This window comes from Thunnus thynnus, chromosome 24 (assembly GCF_963924715.1).
Source record: "Thunnus thynnus chromosome 24, fThuThy2.1, whole genome shotgun sequence".
NCBI classification, from domain to species: domain Eukaryota; kingdom Metazoa; phylum Chordata; class Actinopteri; order Scombriformes; family Scombridae; genus Thunnus; species Thunnus thynnus.
In genome coordinates, this window is record NC_089540.1 from 5,734,229 (window position 1) to 5,756,365 (window position 22,137).

Consider the following 22,137-nt stretch of genomic DNA (forward strand, 5'->3'; position numbering starts at 1 on the left):
AATAGTATATATAAAAAAACAAAAAAACAAAACAAATATGGCCTGCTATAACTTCAACAACAGTATGTTTCTGGTCTGGGTTTTTATATGAAAGATAAAATAAGTGACTTCCGGTCTTATTTTGGCTTGTTTGACGCATTTTAATAGAACGTGGAGCCGACAAATCGTATTCGCCCTCAGGACGTCTGTCCCGCCCTCTTGAGAGTCCAAATGTCACTATGGCAACGACAGTGTTTGATGGCAGGGTCCTCTAACAACAACTAGAGACGTCCAAACGAAATGCGTTTGTTACGGAAATAGAAGGAATATGAGCATTTTATCTAAACGACCAAATGCGAGCGTGCATATAAAACATAAGTAAGTCCTGAAGGTATTTCACGAGAAGCTGGTAAAACTCTTGCTATGTAGTCTCTAAGTTAATGCTAGTAGCTTTTGTTAGCCTTCTTGCTCACAGGTTTGTCACGTCTCTAACTGTCAATATTATAAAAATTACTATAATCAGATTCTGGTATGATTCTGTATCTTTCTAGCTATATCTTCTTAAATTGTTTCAACTTTAAACTATCTGTGAAGTTAACTTATCTAGGATATGTAGCCTAATGATTATTTTTTTGGATTTATTAGTTGAATCAGGGCAGCACAAATATGGCAGATTTAGGGGGGATGTGATGTCTCTAGTGCTCTGTACTTTCTGCATCTTCATCAACACTATGACAGCAAAGATGAACAAATACTCACATTTAATTCAATCACTTTAAGGCTCAAAATAAGCTGCTATACTTCCACAACTTTCTTTGATTCTCTGATTTAAAAAGTCACAGGTTTACCAACATAGTATTTCCCAACAGGCTGCTGTCTCCTTGACTGTCCTCCAGCCTTCTGTCATTTCTTTCATGACGAGTGAGAGCTGACCTTTTGCCAGGATGGAGGTGGCCCTGTCTGGCCCGCAGATATTCCCGGAGCCTCTCAGGAGAGGGACTCCTCTGCCATTGAGCCAGCTGGTGGAGGAGAGCAGTAGCAGAGCCAACATCCCCAATCATCTACTGGAATCAAGTACTTATTAACCATGACCTTTGAAACCCTCTGATGTGGTGCATAAATAATATTTTTTTTCACTGCCAACGCTGAGTATTAATATTAACAATCAACTTAATTACTGTAGCAAATTGATACAAGACTAACTACAGACTATGATTGACAGAGTATGCTATTGTATACAGACACACACACACACACAGACTTGCAGGTAAATGACAGCTAATCATAGAAATACAATCCTTCATCCAGACACCATAGGTTAAATGCCCCGTGTTAACTGTGACCTTTATTACCACACTGAAGTCTAAGTTGCTAAAGGGATGCTGCTGATGTACAGAACAGCTGACCCTGACCTCCCTCTGGAGGAAAGCAAGAAAAATGAACATTTCTCCATTGTCTCTGTGATAGATCATAAAGTTATCATTTGCAGTCATTGGGCACCCACATTTTTTGTTTTTTTCCATCCAAATGACTAACAATCTTCTATGTGTGATAAAAGCAGAAGGTACATCATCTCCATTAGTTTACATAGTTGCTTGGACTAGTTATATCATTTGCATTGTCTTGTACACCTTACAATCCCTAAAACTGAGGTATATTTGATTTTCCACAAGTATGCTGAGCCTGTTTGCAGACTCGAGTAAGCCTTCATTCAAACAGTTTTCTGTGATGCAAAAAGCTAATTACGTTTCAGTAATTATTTTCTTTTTTTTGTTGGTATAGAAATCTATACCAAAGTGAAAAGCAACAGCCTGATACAAGCAGAGCCCTCAGAGCTTCACTTCAGTGGGTTTGACCTGGGGAAGGATTACCTAAAGAGCCTGGTGAGCTTTGAATATTCATGGTGTTTTTACTATAAGTTATTTCAATTTCTTATATACAAACACAGGACAAATAGTCTGCCTCGCACTATGACAGATCTCACTAAACTTTATGCACCCACCGAAAGCAGATCATTTGGATTTTTACAAAATATTGCAGCACAGTTATAAACAGTAAAAATCCAATCCCATCTTAAATTCCTCTCATTTGATTTCCATCAAGGATAAATTGGATATAATTGAATGGGCAATGATTTTACCCCCTATATGCTTGATGAAACTGGATGTAAGCATCCAGAATATGGAAATTGTTTTCTCAAGTGCACATGATTGGATGGAAATGAATTATTCTTTTCTCTCCTCTTCCTCTCCCTCAGAAACTAATCAACATCTCATCCGAGGTGATGAATATTCATATCATCCCCACCCAAACTAAGCACTTCCAAACAACTTACACCAAAAAGGTACTTTTTTCCATTATAAATCGTGACCTGAATATAAGATTCAAGACTCCTATTGCCCGTAGTGCAATCAGTTGTTTCTGATGATTCAACCTCGTTCCATCTGATTCCTCTGAAGTATCGACTCATCCCCGGCCTTGCCTATACACTGAAGGTCCAGTTCTGTCCTGATGAGTGGCGTTACTTCTATGACTGCGTTCGGGTTCACTGCAAGGTTAGGATCCTACAGTCTACTTCAGTGCGTTAATGCTGTTTGTTTTACGCTTAAATCTCATTTCGTGGAAGCTGTTAATCACAAATAACATCACAGAAAAGACACAAATGCCTCCCAAAGCTAGCTCATGTAACCTAGTTTATCTGAGCATACAAGGAAGAACTCTCAAGAAAAACTAATGAAAGCTTTTATATAAGATTGTGTTGAAACCAAACATTGGTATTTGGGAGATGGTTGGTATTTCCTGTGTCATACATTTACTCTTAGATGTCTTCACTGGTGCTCATTACGAGATTAATATTATTATTCCACGCAAGCAAATAGAGTGTTAGTCATCAACTTGTTATAGCAGCTGATCATATTGTACATTTTTGTCTCCATGTTTACTTGGAAAACTCTCTTATCTTCTCTCTCATGTTTTCACTCTGTCTTGTTCATTCAACCTACTTACATTCTTCCTAAGGGGGAAGAGAACCTGTTTATTCCAGTTCATGCTTACCCTGTCATCGATGACCTGCACATCCCTCCTCATATCTACCTACCAGCCGTACCACTTGGACAAAGGTGTGTGTGTATCGTTGTGCAGCATCTATGGTGGACTTTTTTTTGACCTCCAACCTGCCTGAGGGTTTGCCTGTCTCTTTGTATTCTTCCATACAATCAACCATGCTTCCAATCCATTCACCTGCTGGTGTCAAATCATAAAAAAAACCCAACTTTCATCTCTTTGTTTCCTCCTGTCTCTAGCCTGAGCCACGCTATTCCTCTGAGATGCAGCTGCCCCATTGATTTTGAGTTTCAGGTGTACGTTATTCAGCCCCATGAGGCTTTCTCCATCCATCCTTTAGCAGGTAGGAACTAGTGAAATCAATTTATTTACCATCAAAAGTACCTTTTTATTGCATTGCATGTGATTTCTACAGTACATATTGTAGCGGATTTTTCATGTATTTTATAGATAACATTATGGTATTCTACATGTTGTTACTCTTAGATACAAAAAGAAAAGGTCAAATGGATAAATAAAGTTGCATTTCCTTCAAGTGTTTTCATTTAGCCTACCAGATTAAGAACATAACCCATCTGGAGAGCAGTGAGCTGTGTTTTCTCAAAACCTTGGACTGGTATGTGTTGTGTATTAGATAAGTCATCGCAGAACTTGAAGGAGGCCTCCAGTTTCCAAACACTGACATTACGCAGTATTCATGGTCTGGGAAGCATCAGAACACATGGCGGAACCGGCACTTGGGATCTGAATTACAGCTGCAATTTTAACTTGGTACAAGGAATGAAAAGAAGAGACATAATTGAGTTTCTCATTTTGGAAATGCTTTTCATGTGTTGTCCATTTTCCTTTCTATATGTACAATAAACCAAGGCCACTTTAAAACATTAGCAGGTCACAATATAAAATCATTCAGTCACACAGCAGTTAACAATAGTAATTCAACATTATATTATTTTTGGTACAGTAATTATCACTCTTGGGGATCAAGAGAATAAGAACCATCCCTACAATCACACTCTCTCATCAATCATTTTAAAGGTCATTCGTCACCTGTTTGTAACCACAGATCATTCATTTGTATTTGAAGTCATTACCCAGTAATCAATGATTTCATATCACAGTTGGCTGGATAACCTACACCGGTTGTTCCCAACCTTTCTTCTCTGACGTATGCACACAGCCCTATCTGATGAGCACAAATACCCCTTCATAGACAGAAGTGAATCAAGTGGATACTATTTAACTTTATCACTTAAATAGTGTAGTATAGTAGTATACTATAAAAACAGATATTACTACAAAATTTCTCAAATGAATGAGGTCCATTTGATTAACTTTGCACTTATACAGCTACTACCACTTTAAGCTAACAATTTCAACTATTTATCCATTTCTTTAACTGTGTTAACTGGTTATACAGTAAATTACTTTAAGCTAACTATTTTAACTGTTTATAAATTACTCTTAGCTAATTCTTTCAAAGCTTTATCCATTACTTTTAGCTAGCTATTTCAGTTGTTTATAAGTGACTTTAAGCTAACTATTAAGCTTTAACTATTTTAACCATTTATCCATTTCTTTAAGCTAATTATTTTAACTGTTTATCCACTACTTTAAGCTAACTATTTTAACCATTTATCCATTTCTTTAAGCTAACTATTTTAACTGTTTATCCACTACTTTAAGCTAACTATTTCAACCAGTTATCCATTAATTTTTGCTACCTATTCAAGTTCTGCTCATTTGCCAACTAGGTTTCACACACATGCAATGAGAATTACAACTGACTCAGGTTGGTGGGAGGTATGCAGTCAGCCTGTCATAGCTGGTAGCTTACTGGCTATTGTGATGATAAATGTGTGCATTAATAAACATTTGTATCAGCACCACTATTTTCATGCTTAACACAAATATGTGGATGTATTTTTAAAATATTTTTTTCAGATTAGCTGAGCTGGTCCACAATCTTTCATCATATCCCCTAGCAGCTGCATCAGTACCCCCTGGGGTGCAAGTACCCCTGGTTGGGTTGACTGACACAAGCCAAGTACATACACACACACACACACACACACATTCATTCATCCCTGTTGTTTTATCTTTGCTCTTCCAGGTGTAATACCAGCCAATGGTGAGCTGAAGATCATTGTGACCTTCAGTCCTTTCCAGTATGAAACTTCTCAGGTCACCATCCAGCTGGTCATCTCACAGTTCAACACCAAACCCTATCTCTGTACCATCACTGGGAGCTCCGCCCCTCACATAGCCCTCAGGTATAAAGAGCTGTTGATTGTTTTGTAGGGAAATCCACTGTTCACAAAAAATGTTATGCTTATGTAAGATTTTATAAAGGGCTTCTTTCTGTATTCACCCTGGTACAGACATTAGATACCAACATACCAGTATTTCCACTAATGTCAGTTGACCAGGAGTCACCAGAAAATATTTGTTTGAGGGTTGGTGATGTATTTGTACTCCACTGTAACACATCTTACTATGCTATTTTATCCTACTGTTCTATCTCATACTCTGTTGTACTCTCTCCATAACCCACAGCTGATGCTACAAGTTCCAACTTCTCTGGATTATACTAACATTCTAGTAGAAGTACCACTCAGCGATAGCAGAGACTGTTTGAAGAATACAACACTCCATCACAAAGATATACAACAAATTGCTTATATAAAACACATATTTAATTGACAGATCTTTAACTCTTAGTTTTTCCCTGTAGTGTCTATTGTGGGTGAGCGAACAACCAGCTAGTCTTCCTTTTTGTAAGCAACAAAAATCATGAATGATGGGATAAAGTGATCAAAAAGAACCTTTTCCTTCTTCTTCTTGCTGTTCAGTAATGGTAACTTGCAGGTTTTATGTGCAAACTATAACTAGATGGTTCATTTGGGGGTAAAAACACACACCTGCTGGATTCAGACAAAATGGCCTTGTGTGCTCCTGGTTGTTTTCTAGCCAGTATAAAACCTAATATTTAATTCTGTTCCCATGAGAGCGCTATCCATCACACAGCAGTAGCTCTATCCACTGCGCTGTCTTGGTGTTATCTCGGCCGAAAGTTAATAATTCATGAAAATAGCTTGGTAGCTGGTGCAGTGATATCAAGATGGATATGCTTCCCAATGAATGTTTAGCATATAAAACATTCTCCCTCTGTTTGTTGTTCCCTGCAGTGGAACCAAATAAAAGATGAGATATGTGTGCGTGAAAGAAATATACACATCTGTGAGGGTCAATGTTTATTCCAGCTTGAACCAATGCCTGACACTAGGTCCTGACTGTCCCCTGCTCGGCTTATGTAACACAGATACAGTAGAGGCCATGTTTAAAGTAAACATATTAATTTTATTACTTGAATGATTTATGCTTCTGTGTCGCATTCTCCGTCAATGTAGTGCAATCTAATGCAACTCAACACAACAGCCCTGCTATAAATCCATAAATTAATCCTTGTGACGCTTATAATGTTCAGCTTTTGTTGATACTGTGTCAGAGAGGTGTTGAGTCAACTCTGTGGTTGTTTTTTGGACATCATTAGTGATTGAAATGTGTTTTTAATGTTTCGTCCATGCCCATTTACATACATGAGGGGGAAACTGATTCTGAAAATATGTGGCAGCAAGAAAAAAATGTAAATATAATGAAAATTCATTATCTGTCTTCTGACCTCGTTGTTCAGCCTCCCTGCCACCCCCATGCCCTTCAAGTCTCCAGCTGCCCATTTATCATTATATAAACACTCAATTAAGAGCCATTCTTAATCTGCTACGAACTGATCCTGGAATGATTCCAGAGGTGAACCTGGAACTCATAAACAAAACTGAAGCTATTATTGAGCCCGCCACCCCCTCTCCTAACTGTTTCATTTTCATCTATCCACTGTTTTTGTTCATTTACACTTTTCTGGTATTGACTCTGCAAACTCAAATTAATTGCAAAAAAATGTCAGTTGCAGTCAAATTAGTGATGAATCTACTTCAGCCCTTACTAATGTGCACGGCTCTGTCATAATTAAAATGACGGTGAGTCTTACTCCAATATGAGTACATCCTTATTTATTTATTAATCTTTTTGGATGATAGTCAGCTGGAAGGAAAGCCGGGTCGGGGAGATGCGGTGTCTGCAGAGTACAAAGGATCTTCACCTGCCAACCAAACGCCTCCTCGGATTAGAAACAAATACAGGTCGACCAAGGAGGCAGACAAATCAAAGGTAGTGCATGTATTACTGGCTGAGGTTTTTTCTCATTTACTTGTATAAAAATGGTCAAATTAGAGGGCTGATTGTGTCAGTTAACTCATCAATCACATCACTATCGTATCCTAATTTGAAATGCAGCGGTAGTTGGCTGGTGCTCCATGAAAAGGTTAATGAATTCATTCTTATGCAGAAAATAGGTATGAGAAACTCTCTTTCATGAAAAATGTTAAGGTCTTTATTTAAGTACAATGTAAGATGTACTTATTAGTCTGCTATCTTAATTAATTCATTTTCACTTTTCACCTTAGATAAAGGGGGAGTGGAGAGACTCATTTTCTTTCAGCAGTCCCTGACATTTTTAGTTTTGGTTCCACATTTGTCTTTTTTGATACCAGTTTCGGAAACAACTGAAACTTTGTTGTTTAAGTAAAAAGTAAAAATCCACTCTAGACATCACAGCTACACTTAAATGTTTTCTTTTTCCTGCTCTGTAGACAGTGAGAGATCAGACTGGGATTAAGCCTGCACAGAAGCCTCCGGTGGATGTTTGTACCCCTGCAGGGGTGGCAAAGATGCTGATCAAAGACTCCAATAAACTCAGCTCTAAAGACCTGAGAGAAGGTGGATGCAGTTTTAGTAACATGCGTGTCACTTCATCAAACTCATGGCTGTACAAATTAACTTTGCGTCCTGTCATATGCTCCTTTTGCACTATATCTTTTTCAAGTTGCTTGCGTTGCATTTCATAGAATACATATGACAAAGTCAGCCTAATGTTTTTAATATCGCTGGTGTCTCTTCACTTTAGTCATGTCCGGCGGCAGTATGGTAGGTCTTCAAAACAGGCAGATGAAGGAAGCCCTCTTCATAAAAAAGGTTCAACAAAATGTGAAGGAAGAGCAAGCCAACCACCTCAGATGGTAGGTGAAACTACAACTCTGTTATGTTGATTGTCAACATTTTTTGTCCCTGTTAAGTTTTTTTTTTTAACTTGCAAACAGGCAAGTTCATCTGGGTAAGGACCCCATGTCGGAGCACACCAGGAGGCAGGTACTGGAGGAAAGAGAGATTGCACTACATGAATACATGGTAAGATTTTTCCCTCAGTTTGAACATGTGGTTATTGAGGGTCTGTTTTCATTAACAAATACAGTAGAAAGGAGCAAAACCCTGCAGGACACTGACCTTCAAGAACCACAGTTGAGTATATTTATGGCCTTTGAGTTGTTCTTTCCATTTAATTCAACATGACATGTACTGGATGTGTTGATAACTAATAACTTGTGCGGGATGTTTTTCTCTGAAGGCACCATATGCATGCTGATGTCATAACCCGATTCTGTTGTAACAGTATTGAATCACACGGCAATTTTCATCCTTTAAAAAAACAAAACATTCTGCCTCTGTGATTGATTTTATTGAGGAAACTCAATAACTCAGACTCAGCCAAAGTAAAATCAGTTTTGAATTATGAGTCTGTGTACGTGTATGAGTTTCCTTTGAGAAGTTATTTGAATAGTCGACAGAACTCTCACAGACACTTAACAGTACTTCCTCCCTCGTCTCATCTTCACCTGCACTGTTTATAATGCGCGCACACACATGCATGTTTACAGCCTCATATCTTTCACCATACTTTGATATTTTATGGAAACTCTGTTGTTTTTATTATAGGAAGAGCTATCATCTTCCTCTATAGGTCCTCTTTTGAATCTTGACTGCAGGCCAGAAATTAAATAACCAGACAGATAAACCCTCCTCTTCTGTTTGCGTCAGAGTGAAATGATTTACCGCTTTGCAACACAATCTTTTCATCGCTCAGACTATATTGGGTAACCAAGATACATGTTGGCCTTTTTTGTTGAACTCATAATATGTTTATTAGTCTAGAATTTGTGAGTCTGCGGTAAGGAATTGAATGCGCCGAAGGATTGATAGCTAGTAATAGCTATTGTTTCACAGAATTAAGACATACCCCGCCAAGACCATTTCTATTCCTCTTCAGCCAAAAGATTTCAAGTTAAAAAAAGAGGATAAACATGTGGGAATATTTTTTTTCCATCAGCCTTCCACCATCTGTCATTGCTAGAACTCTGAAGTACCGAGCAAAAATAGAAAGAACAGCATATACATTCACTTTTATGCCATATACCAGTCTCCCTTTGTACTGCAGCTTCTTTTAGCAGGTTTCTTGACAAGGTGACACACTGTACTGTAAAATGCTTTGATAGTAAGTTACTTCTTGTCAAACTAAAAACAGTAATGTGTGGCAGTTGCTGTCAAGGTATCAGGATTTTACATTTTTCTACAGTGTAGATGCCACTTATCTTTTTAGCAATTGTCTCATCTCTTTGCCTTGGGGAAAAAGACTGAACTGATTCTGTTGTAGGTAAAAAGGGGGGATGTAAAGCAGGAGGAAGACTTTGCCAGTGGACCACCCAAACTTTCCTCCAGGCGGGTACTTTGTGAAGCAGGACAGGTAAACCTCTACTCTTTTATGTTTATTTATTTCCTAAATAGACTCAGAATTTCCACATTTCATTTGGTTTGCTTTGCTGATAACATGACAAAAGTAACCCCCCACTTGAATGCAACATTGCTGCACTAGTCTGAGCCATCCTTTCATCATTAGCTTAATTTTGGCATCATGCGTGACACATTTACTTGCCTGCAGTTCCAGGAATTTGCTTGTGCGTTTCATCAGCCCTCCATCACATGTAAAGCATCAGACAGCATTGATTGCATCATCGTGTTTAGGCTTATAAGTTAAAGGATAAGTCTGGTGATATTCTATGTTTTTTACTGTCAATAAATCCCGCAAAGAGGCAAAACCAACAATCAATTTTATTGTATTGTCTGTTTCCTCTGTGCCGTAGAGCTCCAATATTTATTAAAAACACATCAGTGAGCCACACTGTTGCACTGGGTGACATGTTCCTTCATCACCATGAACATGGGCACTGTAGTTTATTTTGAGACAATTCGAAATGCGCCGTCCTGCTGCTGTAAATACTCATTGTTGCACCAAATATGTATTAATCCACAGCTAAAAATAGTTCCTAACAAATTCACACATTACTCCTGTTTGAGTAACATTTGCTAAAAACTACAGTGCCCTGCTGTTATAGGAAATTACTGAGCCTTTTTTCAAAAATGAAACAATATATTTATGAGCAGTTTTAATGATTTACATCTTCAGTGGGAATTAATGGACTTTGGACATAGAACCACAGACATGGTAAAGACGTATGAGAGAACAAGGCGGATTAATACACTGTTAGTTTTGGACTGTTTCCCTCGTTCACTCATTCATGACTCCTTATAAAATAGACACTCAATAGTGAGTAGTAAAATTATATTGTGGTATTATTAGCAGAAAGTATTATACATGATACAGACACTATTACTACTTTTTTAGTTCCATTGTGGGAAATTTTGAAGGCACTATATAAAACATTTCAATATGAAACTCAAATTAATTCTTAGTAGGACCATATCTTGTCTTGGTAAAAGATTTTATTATTTTGTACCAACATAGAACATGTGGATTTTACATTTTCTTCTGCTCGCTTCTGCAGAAGAGGGGCTTCTTAGATCAAATTAATCTGTTTTTTACAGCCTATCCTGCAGTTAAATTCAATCTAACATTCACTTTTACTATTCTGCTATCTTTTGTCATTTAGGTACTCCAAGCTGAGACCTCATGAAATTTCACTTTATGCTTCTGCTTATATGAACTCAGTGTAACGATGCCAAATGAGCATATGGAAGTCAGCAATAAATGTCTTTTTAACCTCCTCAAGGCCCCTGAGGGAGCCCCGTCCTTCCAGTTTTACTCCAGTTTTCATTGGGAACTGAAACAAAGAGCCCTCAGACTGTTCCAGCAGGCGGCACGAAAGGTACAAACATCCATGTACAAATACAGTGAAGTCACTGGGGTTATATGTGCAAATGCACACATACATGAGCATTTGCTTTGATGCACATCACACATATACACACCTTCCTCTTCCCTCGGGAGAGGGCTAGTGTTCCTGCGGGCCCCCTCCCTTTAGTTCAGCCATGTGTAAATTCCACACACTAAATGTGTAATATTCATTACAGTAGGGTCGACTTTCCTGGGTAGAGTGCATTCCAGTAAAAGCAGAGCAATCTCACATGGCCTCTTAGAGCCACAGGAAGAGCATACATTTCTTTTCCTATTACTGAACACTTGGTTGACCTAATAGATTTGAGCAGCGGTTCCCAACCTAGGGTTCGGGATCCCTACAAGATGTCGCTAGATTAATCTGAGGGGTCGCGAGATGGTAGCTCAGGTTAGGAAAAATAGAATATATATTTCTGACCCACAATTTCATTTTTTTTGTCAAGCTTTCCTCACATTTTTGTTTTATTTACTGTGAATTACTGTATTTTATCCCCTCAAGCCTCTAAAAGTTATTCAAATAAAACAAAATAATCCCTGAAGCACTGCTGTGAGGCTGAAACTTTTGTTTTTTTGTATAATATCTCGGCAACTATTTGATGCACTGTCATGCCCACATCAGGAAAATTTGTAAGTTTTGTCATCCCTTACCCTTTTATCTAGCACCATCGTCAGTCCAAAACTTTGGTCTATGAAAAAATTCCTGCAAAACTAATTTTTTTCCATCAGTTTGAGCTGCACTTTGTTAAGGCTACTTACCAAATGTTAGCGTGCTAACACACTAAATTAAAACGGTGAACATGGTAAACACTGAACATCAGCATGCTAGCATTGTCGTTGAGAGCATGTCATGCTTACGTTAGCATTTAGCTCAGTAACAGAGCTACTAGCGCAGCTGTCGAATTTTAGACTTGATGGCTGATAAATGTTTTTTTTTGTAAATGTATAACTAGAAAACAATTTGAATATGTTTTATATAGTATACGTTGAAAATCTTTACTTGCTTGATGTATTTTTATCAGCCAATCCCGACTGGATTTGTCTTTGGGAACACGTGCTATCAGAAACTCTCTAAACCTCTACAGATTGGGAGTCGTGTAAAACAGTAAGACGCTGTGCTCTTCTCTCACAGGTTGTGATCCGATGTCTAATGAACCGGAGACTGGCCTCGCTGAAGAAACTGTCTGACAGTATGATGAACCTGCCCTCGGCACAGAAAGGTTTTGCTTATCCCGTGATCTCTTGATTCAGAAATAATTTCATTATGCCATGTCAATAAAGCATACTTAATTGAATTTATTCCTAGAGGTAAAATTGAAATCAGATCCCCTCCGGTTATTATGACGTTCTTGAAACATACAGTACATGCAGGCCTCAGGAGCAGGGCTATTTGTGGTGTTGTGTGCATTTAGTCATACTCTGAATATTGCCACATTTATCACTGACCCTGAAAGGTAATATGTAGAAATTAACTTTTTTTCCTTCTTTTTTTGTGCTGCCTTTTTTTAAATGTTTTTCTCAGCTGAAGAAGAGAAGACATGTGATCTGAAGATCTCCTCAGAGAGAGTTTTTCCATTTTCTTTCCCCATTTTCTCTGATGAAGCTGACCAGCTGGTGGGTACATTACATAACTACACAAACTGTAAATATCAGACAGTCTTACTGCAGATTAGAAGTTGCTAGTTATGTTTGAAGTATACCTACCCATTAATGTCTACCAGCAAAACAACTTCTTTGCAAATCACTTCATCTAGCCTATTGAATTAAAATCCTAAACTACGCTAATGAGAGCTGACATACAGAGGATGAGACACTACCGAAAAGTGAGCGCTGGTTATTTATCTTCACATGAAACAATTTTCATTCATTATTTCCCTTAAAAGACATCTTTGATCTAACCGTGGAATCAAAGAGGAAGCTCAGTTTCCCGCACTTTGATTAAATCTTTCATTTTCCTGATGCCCTGCAGAGAAAAGGCCTCAATGCTCAATTGGACAAATAATGTCATTTGTCTCCTTGATATTTCTAGGCTCCCAGTAATTTGGTCACAGTGCCTGTGGATCCTGTTGATGTGACTGTGACAGCACATATTCCTTTCTTCAGGCTTCAGGTAGGTATATACTGCACCAGGTCATCTGAACACCATACGTATAAATCAACAGATGTACCTAGCAGGCATAATTAATGGAAAATATGACAATATAAAATATATTCGATGTATTCTATGTGTGATTGATTACACTTTACAAAAATGGATATGACAAGAGATTGAAATTATAATTTGCCTGCAATGTGTAGCTCTGCTCTGTTGGTTTCTATAAGTCATCCTACAAATCATTTCTCTTATCTGTGTCGATGTTGTGTTGCCATTATAACCATATTGTCTGTTCATATTGTTTTGCCACTCTAGGTTCCTCAGCACTATAAGCTTATGGGCTACCAGCCTGTGTCAACCTGGGAGGCATTTAACTCTTATATACCCACTACTTTAGCCAAACCACTTCGTACTGGAGCTCCGGTAATTATACAGCACCCAGACCAAAACATCCAGATTTAGTCAATATTTACTCATTCGTTCATAATATGTCATCCAGATATTGTTTGACTGTTCATTCAGAGATATCTACTCATTTATTCTTTCATTTGTTTAAATAAAACCTCACTGCGCTGACACTTTTCAGAGTGAGCTGGTACCACGGTCTCCCAGAGCAGGGGAGGAAAAGCAGCATGAAAATGAAGAGGAGGATGTGGAAGCAAAGGAGACTCGAGACAATCTCACCTTCAGTGCCCCTGAAGCTCTGCTCAGACCTTTTCTGGCAAACCCACTCAGAATCTTTGTAAGGCTTTTTATTCATTTTCATTTATCTAAAGTGACTGCAAAACCGACAGAGAATGTAGTTTTTCCTTACACAACATGTGACAGATATCAGTATGACTGTATATTTAAACTAGTGTTGTTTCCATATTTCTGTCATCATGTTGTGCTTTAGAATCCAGCTCCAGGCCTCCAGACTTACAAACCAACTCCTAAATACCTAGAGAGTGATTTGGAGTTCCACCTCTGCCCTCTGCCCAGGTAGAAAGACTCATCTACACTTGCATTATCCATTTCTATTAAGCATCAAACCAGTTCTCCATGGTATTTGCATTTATAAAGCAATCTATCTGAATATGAGACCAGTGCTGTGGAGGTTGTCTAAAAAATCATCAGTAAATAAATGTTTATGGTAACAAAAATCTTACTTTGTTTTAGTAAAAAATGTAAGAAAAGGAATTTTCTCGACAGTGCCCAGCTGTACACCTGAGTGTTGAATGTATTGATTATTCTCTGACCAAACCCAGATATTAATAAAGAAAGTGCTTTCTGTATGCAGATATACAAACCCTGAGATCAACACGTGTGGTGTCAAAACACAAACCCAACACACTCAAAAGAAGTTTCTGGACCGCAAGGTAAGTTTGTTTCAGAGACTTTCAAGTTCGTAAGTGTCTTTGGATGCTTCAAGTCTTATCTTAAAAGCATTTGAACCAGATTTTTTTCATATATACTATATGTTGTTTTTGTTTAAACAAAAAAACAGGTTTTTGTTGCTGGACTTGACCACCAGCTGCTAATATATCATTCATCAAATTTGTTTGATGCAGGGAGTGATCAAAGGAGTCATGACATGGACGAATTTCGATTCTATCACCTTGAACTGTCTGTCCAACCAGCCAGCTCTCACCAGCGACTTTGCCCTGCGCAGGTGGGTCAGAACTGAAATGGGTACGACCCATTTGCTCGATTCAATTAAGAGGGATACTTCATAATGTGAGCCGCACGGTGAAAAGCCTTTTATCTACCTGCCTTTGTTATTTGTAGAACAGATTTCAGAATCTCCGTTGATGTTAGCTGACATAAATTAATGATGATCAGCAGTTAGAGTTTATTACCACTACCTGCTGCACATCACTGTGTACAGTATCAAATTGTGTCAGTTCCTATTTTTTCTCTTATTCACTTAACAAGACAGAAGGAAAGCATTTTTACTGGCAGTAGCCACCCAGAAGTTGAAGGAGAGAGTCAGATTCACCCAGAGATTCCCATGTAAAACCACTGACAAGCTCCAACTGGAGCATTGAGGGGTCCAAAAGCACTAGTACTGCTAATATTTACAGTACTTGTTTACAGAGTGGAAAGTAGCTGTTGTTCACTTCCTCTGTCCATATCTTTCCAGCCTGTGGAAGAATTTGAACTTATGACCCTCTGGTTGCAAGACCCCCAATCAATTCATTACTGATGCTTTTGAGATAAATACAATACATCAAATGACAAGTGGGAGTAGCAATGTCATGTGTAGCAGTTGTCTTTATTTCCTCCAAACACATCCCATCAATCAATTTTTGAACTTGTTCTTGATGTTCATCTGTAGATATAATGAGATTTATCAGAGGTAGGTTATAGTGCGTTAGAAAGGTTAGGTAAGACATAGGCTGATATTAGTAGCTTTACAACTGGTTATATTTTTAATGTTTTATTACATTTATATGTATTGCCAAACACAAGAGATGTCCAAACAGACAGCTTTTTTTGTCTGCCTGTCTCGTTCCTTCCTCTTTATGTAGACATTCATCCTCTTTAAGCCCTCTGTCGAATTGCCAAAACACAGCATCAATATTTCATAGCTTGGGATTCCATTCATCATCTCACGCACAGTATTTCAGGAACATGACGTCCAATTGTCCACACAACTTCCTGCACCTGCCAGGTTGCTGGATGTCAAATTGTCTACTGGTAACATATCCAGCAGAACTCCTTCCTAATTCATGGAGTTGAAACTGCATTTTACACTAACAGCATTTTGGATTTCAATTATTGACTGATTCTATTTAGTTTTTGTGAAATGGGCTGCTTTTATTTATGACCCTTTAGGGTTTGATAAAGATAGAGAAATGCAGTACAGTAGTTGTGTTCTTATACTCATCAGTCCTACTTTTGCAAAATAGTCCCTTAGTTGTTTATTCCTAAAATCAGTCCTAAGTGTTGAGATTAGTTTTCTCCCTCAGGTTTCAGTACCTCTGATTTCATCGAAAGACTGTCAAAAATACACAGTTTCACATGACTGCAATGCAAATTACCATATTTCAGTAGTTTTGGATTGACAAGATATGCACTGATACCTTTTTCTTTTTTCAAGAAAAATCCCAAAGCAAAGGACAACTCCTTTGAAACATGCATCTCTCCCTGTTGGAAGATTTGTTTGTCTCTTATTTTAATAAAATTATGATTTTAGTTTTAGTGTTATACTACATAGGCTACATCAGGCAGAAAAATACTCTCTAAAATCCTTCTTTCCTCCAGTACTACTATGTACCTCAAGTTCAATCATTTCTGTGTGCAGAATTTAGGCCATATGGAGGGAAAGAGACCCAAACACTGTCTACACTTACACTGTGAGATAATGATTTATTCAGCCTTTAGCCTAAATGGACAGTGAATAAATTATGATATTTTGATGTAATATATTAGTGAACACAGCATAGGGCTGTCCTGTTCTATTTGTGGTGCATGCTTCTCTATGCACCCTGTCTCAACCAATACCACTCAGGTGTGCAGAACAGTTTCAGACACTATTCAAGAAACTTATCTCATGTATGTTGTAATTTGTCTTGCATGACATAATTTATTGTTTAAAGCCGATTTAAATACCAAAGTTAAATTTGCAGAGCTAATGAAGCCATGTTCCCAGATAGATCTGAAACCATTTTAAGTCTTTATTTGACTGAACGCCTAAGTAATTTGGGCCACCTCTGTTAACATGATGTACTCATGAATGCGTGGGTTTGGATCTTATTCTCTCTCTTTTTTTCTCCTCACCTTCCTCATTATGTTACATAATCAGATGCCTAACAAGAGAAAGTATTCTCTGTATGCCCATCAGCACTGATCTGCAGGATAGCTGTAGATATGTTGTTGTTTTTTATGCAAGTGATGACTTTCTCCCAGCCTCTTTGCTCAGTCTTATTAATTTTCTATCACTGCCTCACATACACACATATACATACATACTTTCACAGTGTCTCCAGTTATTTTATGAACACAAACAATATGATTAATGTCAGATGATCATAATAGAAGATGAGTATTAACTTGACAGCAACTTCACAGCAGGAGAAAGAGAGAAGTGTGTGTTACACCTTATATGTACAGGGTATGTGAAAGATTTAAAAGACTTAATTGTGTCTCAGCTACCAACAAACTTTAAAACAGTAACTCTCTGCATACAGTCTACTTACCAGTATTTTAGAGCCATATTACTGTGACCATACAGCACATAGCACTCATACGACTGCAGCTGAATCCTGCCATACACAAGAGTTTGATTATAATGCATATTTTTGATTCAGTAATCCAGTATTCGGTTATTTATTGCTGCACGCTAACATAACTGTTTTATAGCATGAAAATATTTAATTCTCCAGGAATTGGTTGCAACAGCTCTTCATAAATTGAAATATTACGCAGTTGTAACATGTTAAGCGTTTGAAATGGGTTGCAGTTCTCACTTAGAGATGTGTTGATACTAAATATTTACACCCACTAACTGTCATGTGTGACTGTTGCGTAGCTAGCTGAGCTAACCAAGAAAAATAACATTAGCTTGCTAATATGACCCATTTAGATTGACAAGTCACAGAAGTAATATGGATATAGTCGACACATCAGACCTGACTCTTGATCAAAATGCTGTTTAACAATGATGTAAGCTGGATATATGTTCAATTACATTTCACAAAAACAGCACACTATACTTCAAATTAAAAAAGGTTATGCTAACAACATGAGACTAAATGACTAGCTACAGTAAGTAGTGTTGATTAGGTTGGCATATCAGATATTTTCCACTCTTTTAAAAAGCATGAATCCCAATTCTGAAACACATATTTCTCTATGTATGGACAGTATATAAAGATAAAACAAAGTAATTCTTGGCTTTTAATTTAATAAATAGTTTAGTCCCCCAAAATTGTTATTTTTGTAAGAAATGTAAGAAAAAGAACTTCCTTTATACACTTTTGATAACTCTTGATTGGATGGCACTACAGATTTTTTTTTTTTTAATCTTTTTTTTTTTTTTTAACATATTACTAAAGCCTTGACCTTTTAAATGGTGCAGCCCAATTGAATCAGTCACTAGTTTGAAACTAGCTAATAGTTACTACTACTTTTGGAGGACTTGAATAATGGATTTACACATACCTGGTGTCACCCAGTCTAGGTCATGACTCCTTCATTTGCACAATATGACTGTTTCTCTGTGTACCTTATGTATTCTCATGACCCAAACATTTTAAAGTTTCTGCGCACAGTCTAGTCAGGGTCGCCAGCAAAAGCAAAACCTTTAGGTTATCAGTGTTTGGATTCTATTTTGCTCCTAAGTGGTATCAACTTTTACTCTGGCATACTTTTATCATTCCTGTTCAAACAACGCTTAGCAGTCCTTTCATCTAAGTAAGATGGAGTAGTTGCCTTAACATCATCTCAATTCAGTAATGTGTGGACTGGCTCTTCAGGGGAAAATGCACTGTGTGTGTTTCCCATAGGTCTGTCGACTACAGCACCGATATACTTCCACTCACAGCACCTCCTCCTCTCACCGGCCCTCCTGATGATCTGGCAGGACCAACGGACAAACTGTAAGCACTTATAACAGTGACAATATTGATCCTCTTGTTGGAAGGGTTTTCTAGATTATGTTTGCCTGTGTGCAGGTGTGAAGACTCAGGAGTCCAACTGACACCAGAGATGATCAGAGCAGAATTCCTGTCTGGGGAAGCACTGGTCTCCAATAGCAACCTCCACACAGGAGTGACAGCCAGGTAAGCGTACTTGCATGATGAATTGTATGGCTATGTCAAGACAAAGTTTACTAAGGGATCAACAATCAAGTAGCAAGGCAAGAGATAACAGTTTTTAGGCACAATGGATGCTTATTTACACAAAGGAAGCACTTCCCAGGCAATAAATAGGATGAATGTTCAAGACAGTCACGTATTACAGATAGGGTTTCTTAGAATGGACAATAAAACATGTACTTTTCGTTTGAAGAGGGGAAGTGTTCAGGATAAACTAAACATGAAGTTAATGAATGTGCAAATCATGTACCTGGGTTCCTTCCAACAAATGCTTCCTGTGAGCTGGAACACGCTGGATGATACTACTTTTCAACTGCTGTCATAGCAGGCAGACGGATACATCAAAGATTTCTAACTATGAACACTAATCAAGATTATGTTGTTGGAAGAAGTTTCAGCCTTTCAGCATAATTAACGAAGACTCATAACTGAGAGAGGATGATCCTTTCTCCTTTTTTTTTTATAAGCTAACACATTCTTATCACATAAATTCATAATAAACATCATCCTGTTATCATCTTAATATGTGTATTTACATTATTATGATGTAAATGGATAGCATCTTGTAGCACATGATAATGTGAAAGTTATTGTAACAGCTACTCATTATGTGATTGAAAATGGGTCTGATGGGTCTAACTAGTGACCAACCTTTCATGATAAAATTGACATATTGTAGAGTAATATGTTTTATTGTTCATTTATTTTTTAGGAATTTGTGGTTGTAAAACTCTGGATAAATTGTTTTAAGCATCACACAACCCTCGCGAAATGACTAATTTCTCAGAATTTTATCCATTTGGTCCGATAACATTTGGAAAGTCTACAATCAAATTATTTTATCCCCATTCAAGTTAGCAGAGAGCTAAACCTGACACCAGATTAAAAACTTTGGTATACTGTGAAATACAGAGATTTATCTGGCGGTGGTAGGCAGCATTGCGTGAACTCATCTGGCAAGGGCTTGAATGTAATGGACGCTCATTTATTTGTAAAAGTTCCACACTGCAGGTTTAATAAGTCATGATTTTATGACATTTTAATTTGCATTTTAATATGTTTTTATCATATTTCTCTAAGATTTTTTTTCCATTTTTGAGAGACATTTTGTCATATTTTTTACAAAGTAGAGATTAATTAAGTTTTTTTTTTTAATGAAGAAATTTTTAATACTACATTGTTAGACAGTACTAAATTCAACAATATTGCCCAGCAGGGTTTAAATTGATAGTGATTTTAATGCCAAATGGAGGCTAGTTTACCAGTCTTTCTATTCACTACTGTATTAGTCCATTTAATCAGTTTTAATTGCACTGTTTTTTCATTGGAAATGTTACACTGCTTTGTCACAGGCACCAGACGGAGCGTCAGATGGAGGCAACCTACACGTCCGAGTTCAACCAGATGGGAAAAAGAGTGATGGGCAAGCTGAAGCATCTTGGAGTCACTAACAGAACTTCTCATTCGCCAGGAGAGGACCGTAAATAGGCAAAACACCCCATATACACTCCCCAGAAACACACAAGAACCTGGAAACAGGCTATGTGCGCACTCGTATACATAAGCAAACACAATCGCAGGTCTAAAAATAAGCATTATACTCATCCTACTCACCCATACGAGACTCTACATTGTTTGCTTTGCCACTTCTGTAAAATAAAAACTGGTTACTTTCTCACCCACCTATAAGCCTCCCTCCCACCCACTCAAAATTACCAGTAAGCTCCCCTCCTTTGCTCTTACAAAGCCTTGAAATTTGTTATCCTTCCACCCACACAGACCCGTATATAAGCACAGCTACAGTATACTCTGACAAGCTACATCACATTACTGACAACTGCATTAAATAAAAAATGATAATTCTGCATTTTTATACAAGAAGCAAAATGTAACTACAACGTCAGGAGCAACGCACAACACTTATCACTATTAAACTGTATTATGTTGCAAACAACAGTGTCATACTTGATCTTTGGTGACAGTTAAATAGCTGATTTGATTTAAATGCATTAAGAAGTAATTCACCTGCTTTCGATTGATATGACAGGGAGTCTTGACTGCAGTTTTAGAAGAGATTGTCATTGCTAGAAATGCTCATTGGTGCCAGTCCTTATTGATTAGTATCCAACCTCTACTATAATTTGTAAGCTATGCCAGGATTGTGTATTATTTCTACATTTATGTATTTGAAACATCAATTCAACATTCAACAGTACATATTTATGTGGTTGTAAAAAGAAAGTAGCTTACAGTAGGTCAGAATTTAATTTTCAAAAGAGCTGACAGCCTGTGAACTCACTGGGATGGAGTCCAATCCAGTATGTGTCTGCTCTACCTCTAGAGGGAGCTCCAACTCTATGAGTTTTATAATTAGAGGAGGTTTCCAAATTTATTTGGCATTCAGTGAGTGTGTGTGTACTTGCTTAATAGCAGTGTGCTTTAGGATAGTACTGTACAGTGAACCCACTTTTACAGACACACACTAGGGGACTCATACATACGCAAAAAGGGTCACATTGCTTAGACATGGGGTTACACCCACATACTAAAGCCTATAGTCATACTACTTTACTGTCAGAATACATTGAGATGACAGTAGAGGGTGTTTTTTAAAGGACAGTGGTCTTACTTTTACTGCAGCTTAGAAAAGAAAATTCCATTGAAAAATCCATTGTATTATGAACATTCATGCAGTTATATTTTTGCTAAAAAAGGGACGCAATACCATAGCTACATATTTAATTAAAGCCACTGCAATGATATACATTTAATAAGTAATAGACAGTGTAATAATAGTAACAGGAATGTGTGAGAGAGACACTCCTGATGCAAAGAGGAGATACAGTACAGCTGCACACTCCTGTTACAGTCAGTTTGTATAATTCATTCATGCAGCAGTCAGCATCTACAATATCCAGTGAAAAATACTGTATATTCAATGGTTCCTTTTACTGTTCGCTTCACTTTAACACTGGAAGATGGTACAGTTTATCTACTCAGGTGTCTTCATGCAGAAGACAGCACTGAAAAAGCTTTCATCTTGTGAATATAGGTGCTAT

General features: G+C 37.6%; 1 protein-coding gene across 1 annotated transcript; it reads left to right on the forward strand.

Moving 5' to 3' along the window:
- Window positions 1–198: 198 nt before the first annotated feature.
- Window positions 199–20,760, forward strand: cfap221 (cilia and flagella associated protein 221). The gene is made up of 25 exons (XM_067583382.1): window positions 199–357; window positions 849–1,053; window positions 1,762–1,862; window positions 2,237–2,323; window positions 2,439–2,534; window positions 2,998–3,098; window positions 3,282–3,385; window positions 5,156–5,315; window positions 7,140–7,269; window positions 7,752–7,878; window positions 8,066–8,177; window positions 8,259–8,346; window positions 9,647–9,736; window positions 11,061–11,156; window positions 12,315–12,402; window positions 12,705–12,796; window positions 13,212–13,292; window positions 13,593–13,700; window positions 13,864–14,019; window positions 14,173–14,258; window positions 14,557–14,635; window positions 14,828–14,928; window positions 18,767–18,859; window positions 18,935–19,042; window positions 20,431–20,760. Exons 2-25 carry the CDS (start codon window positions 924–926, stop codon window positions 20,564–20,566), a joined length of 2,550 nt encoding a protein of 849 aa, XP_067439483.1. The 5' UTR covers window positions 199–357; window positions 849–923; the 3' UTR covers window positions 20,567–20,760.
- The last annotated feature ends 1,377 nt before the right edge of the window (window positions 20,761–22,137 follow it).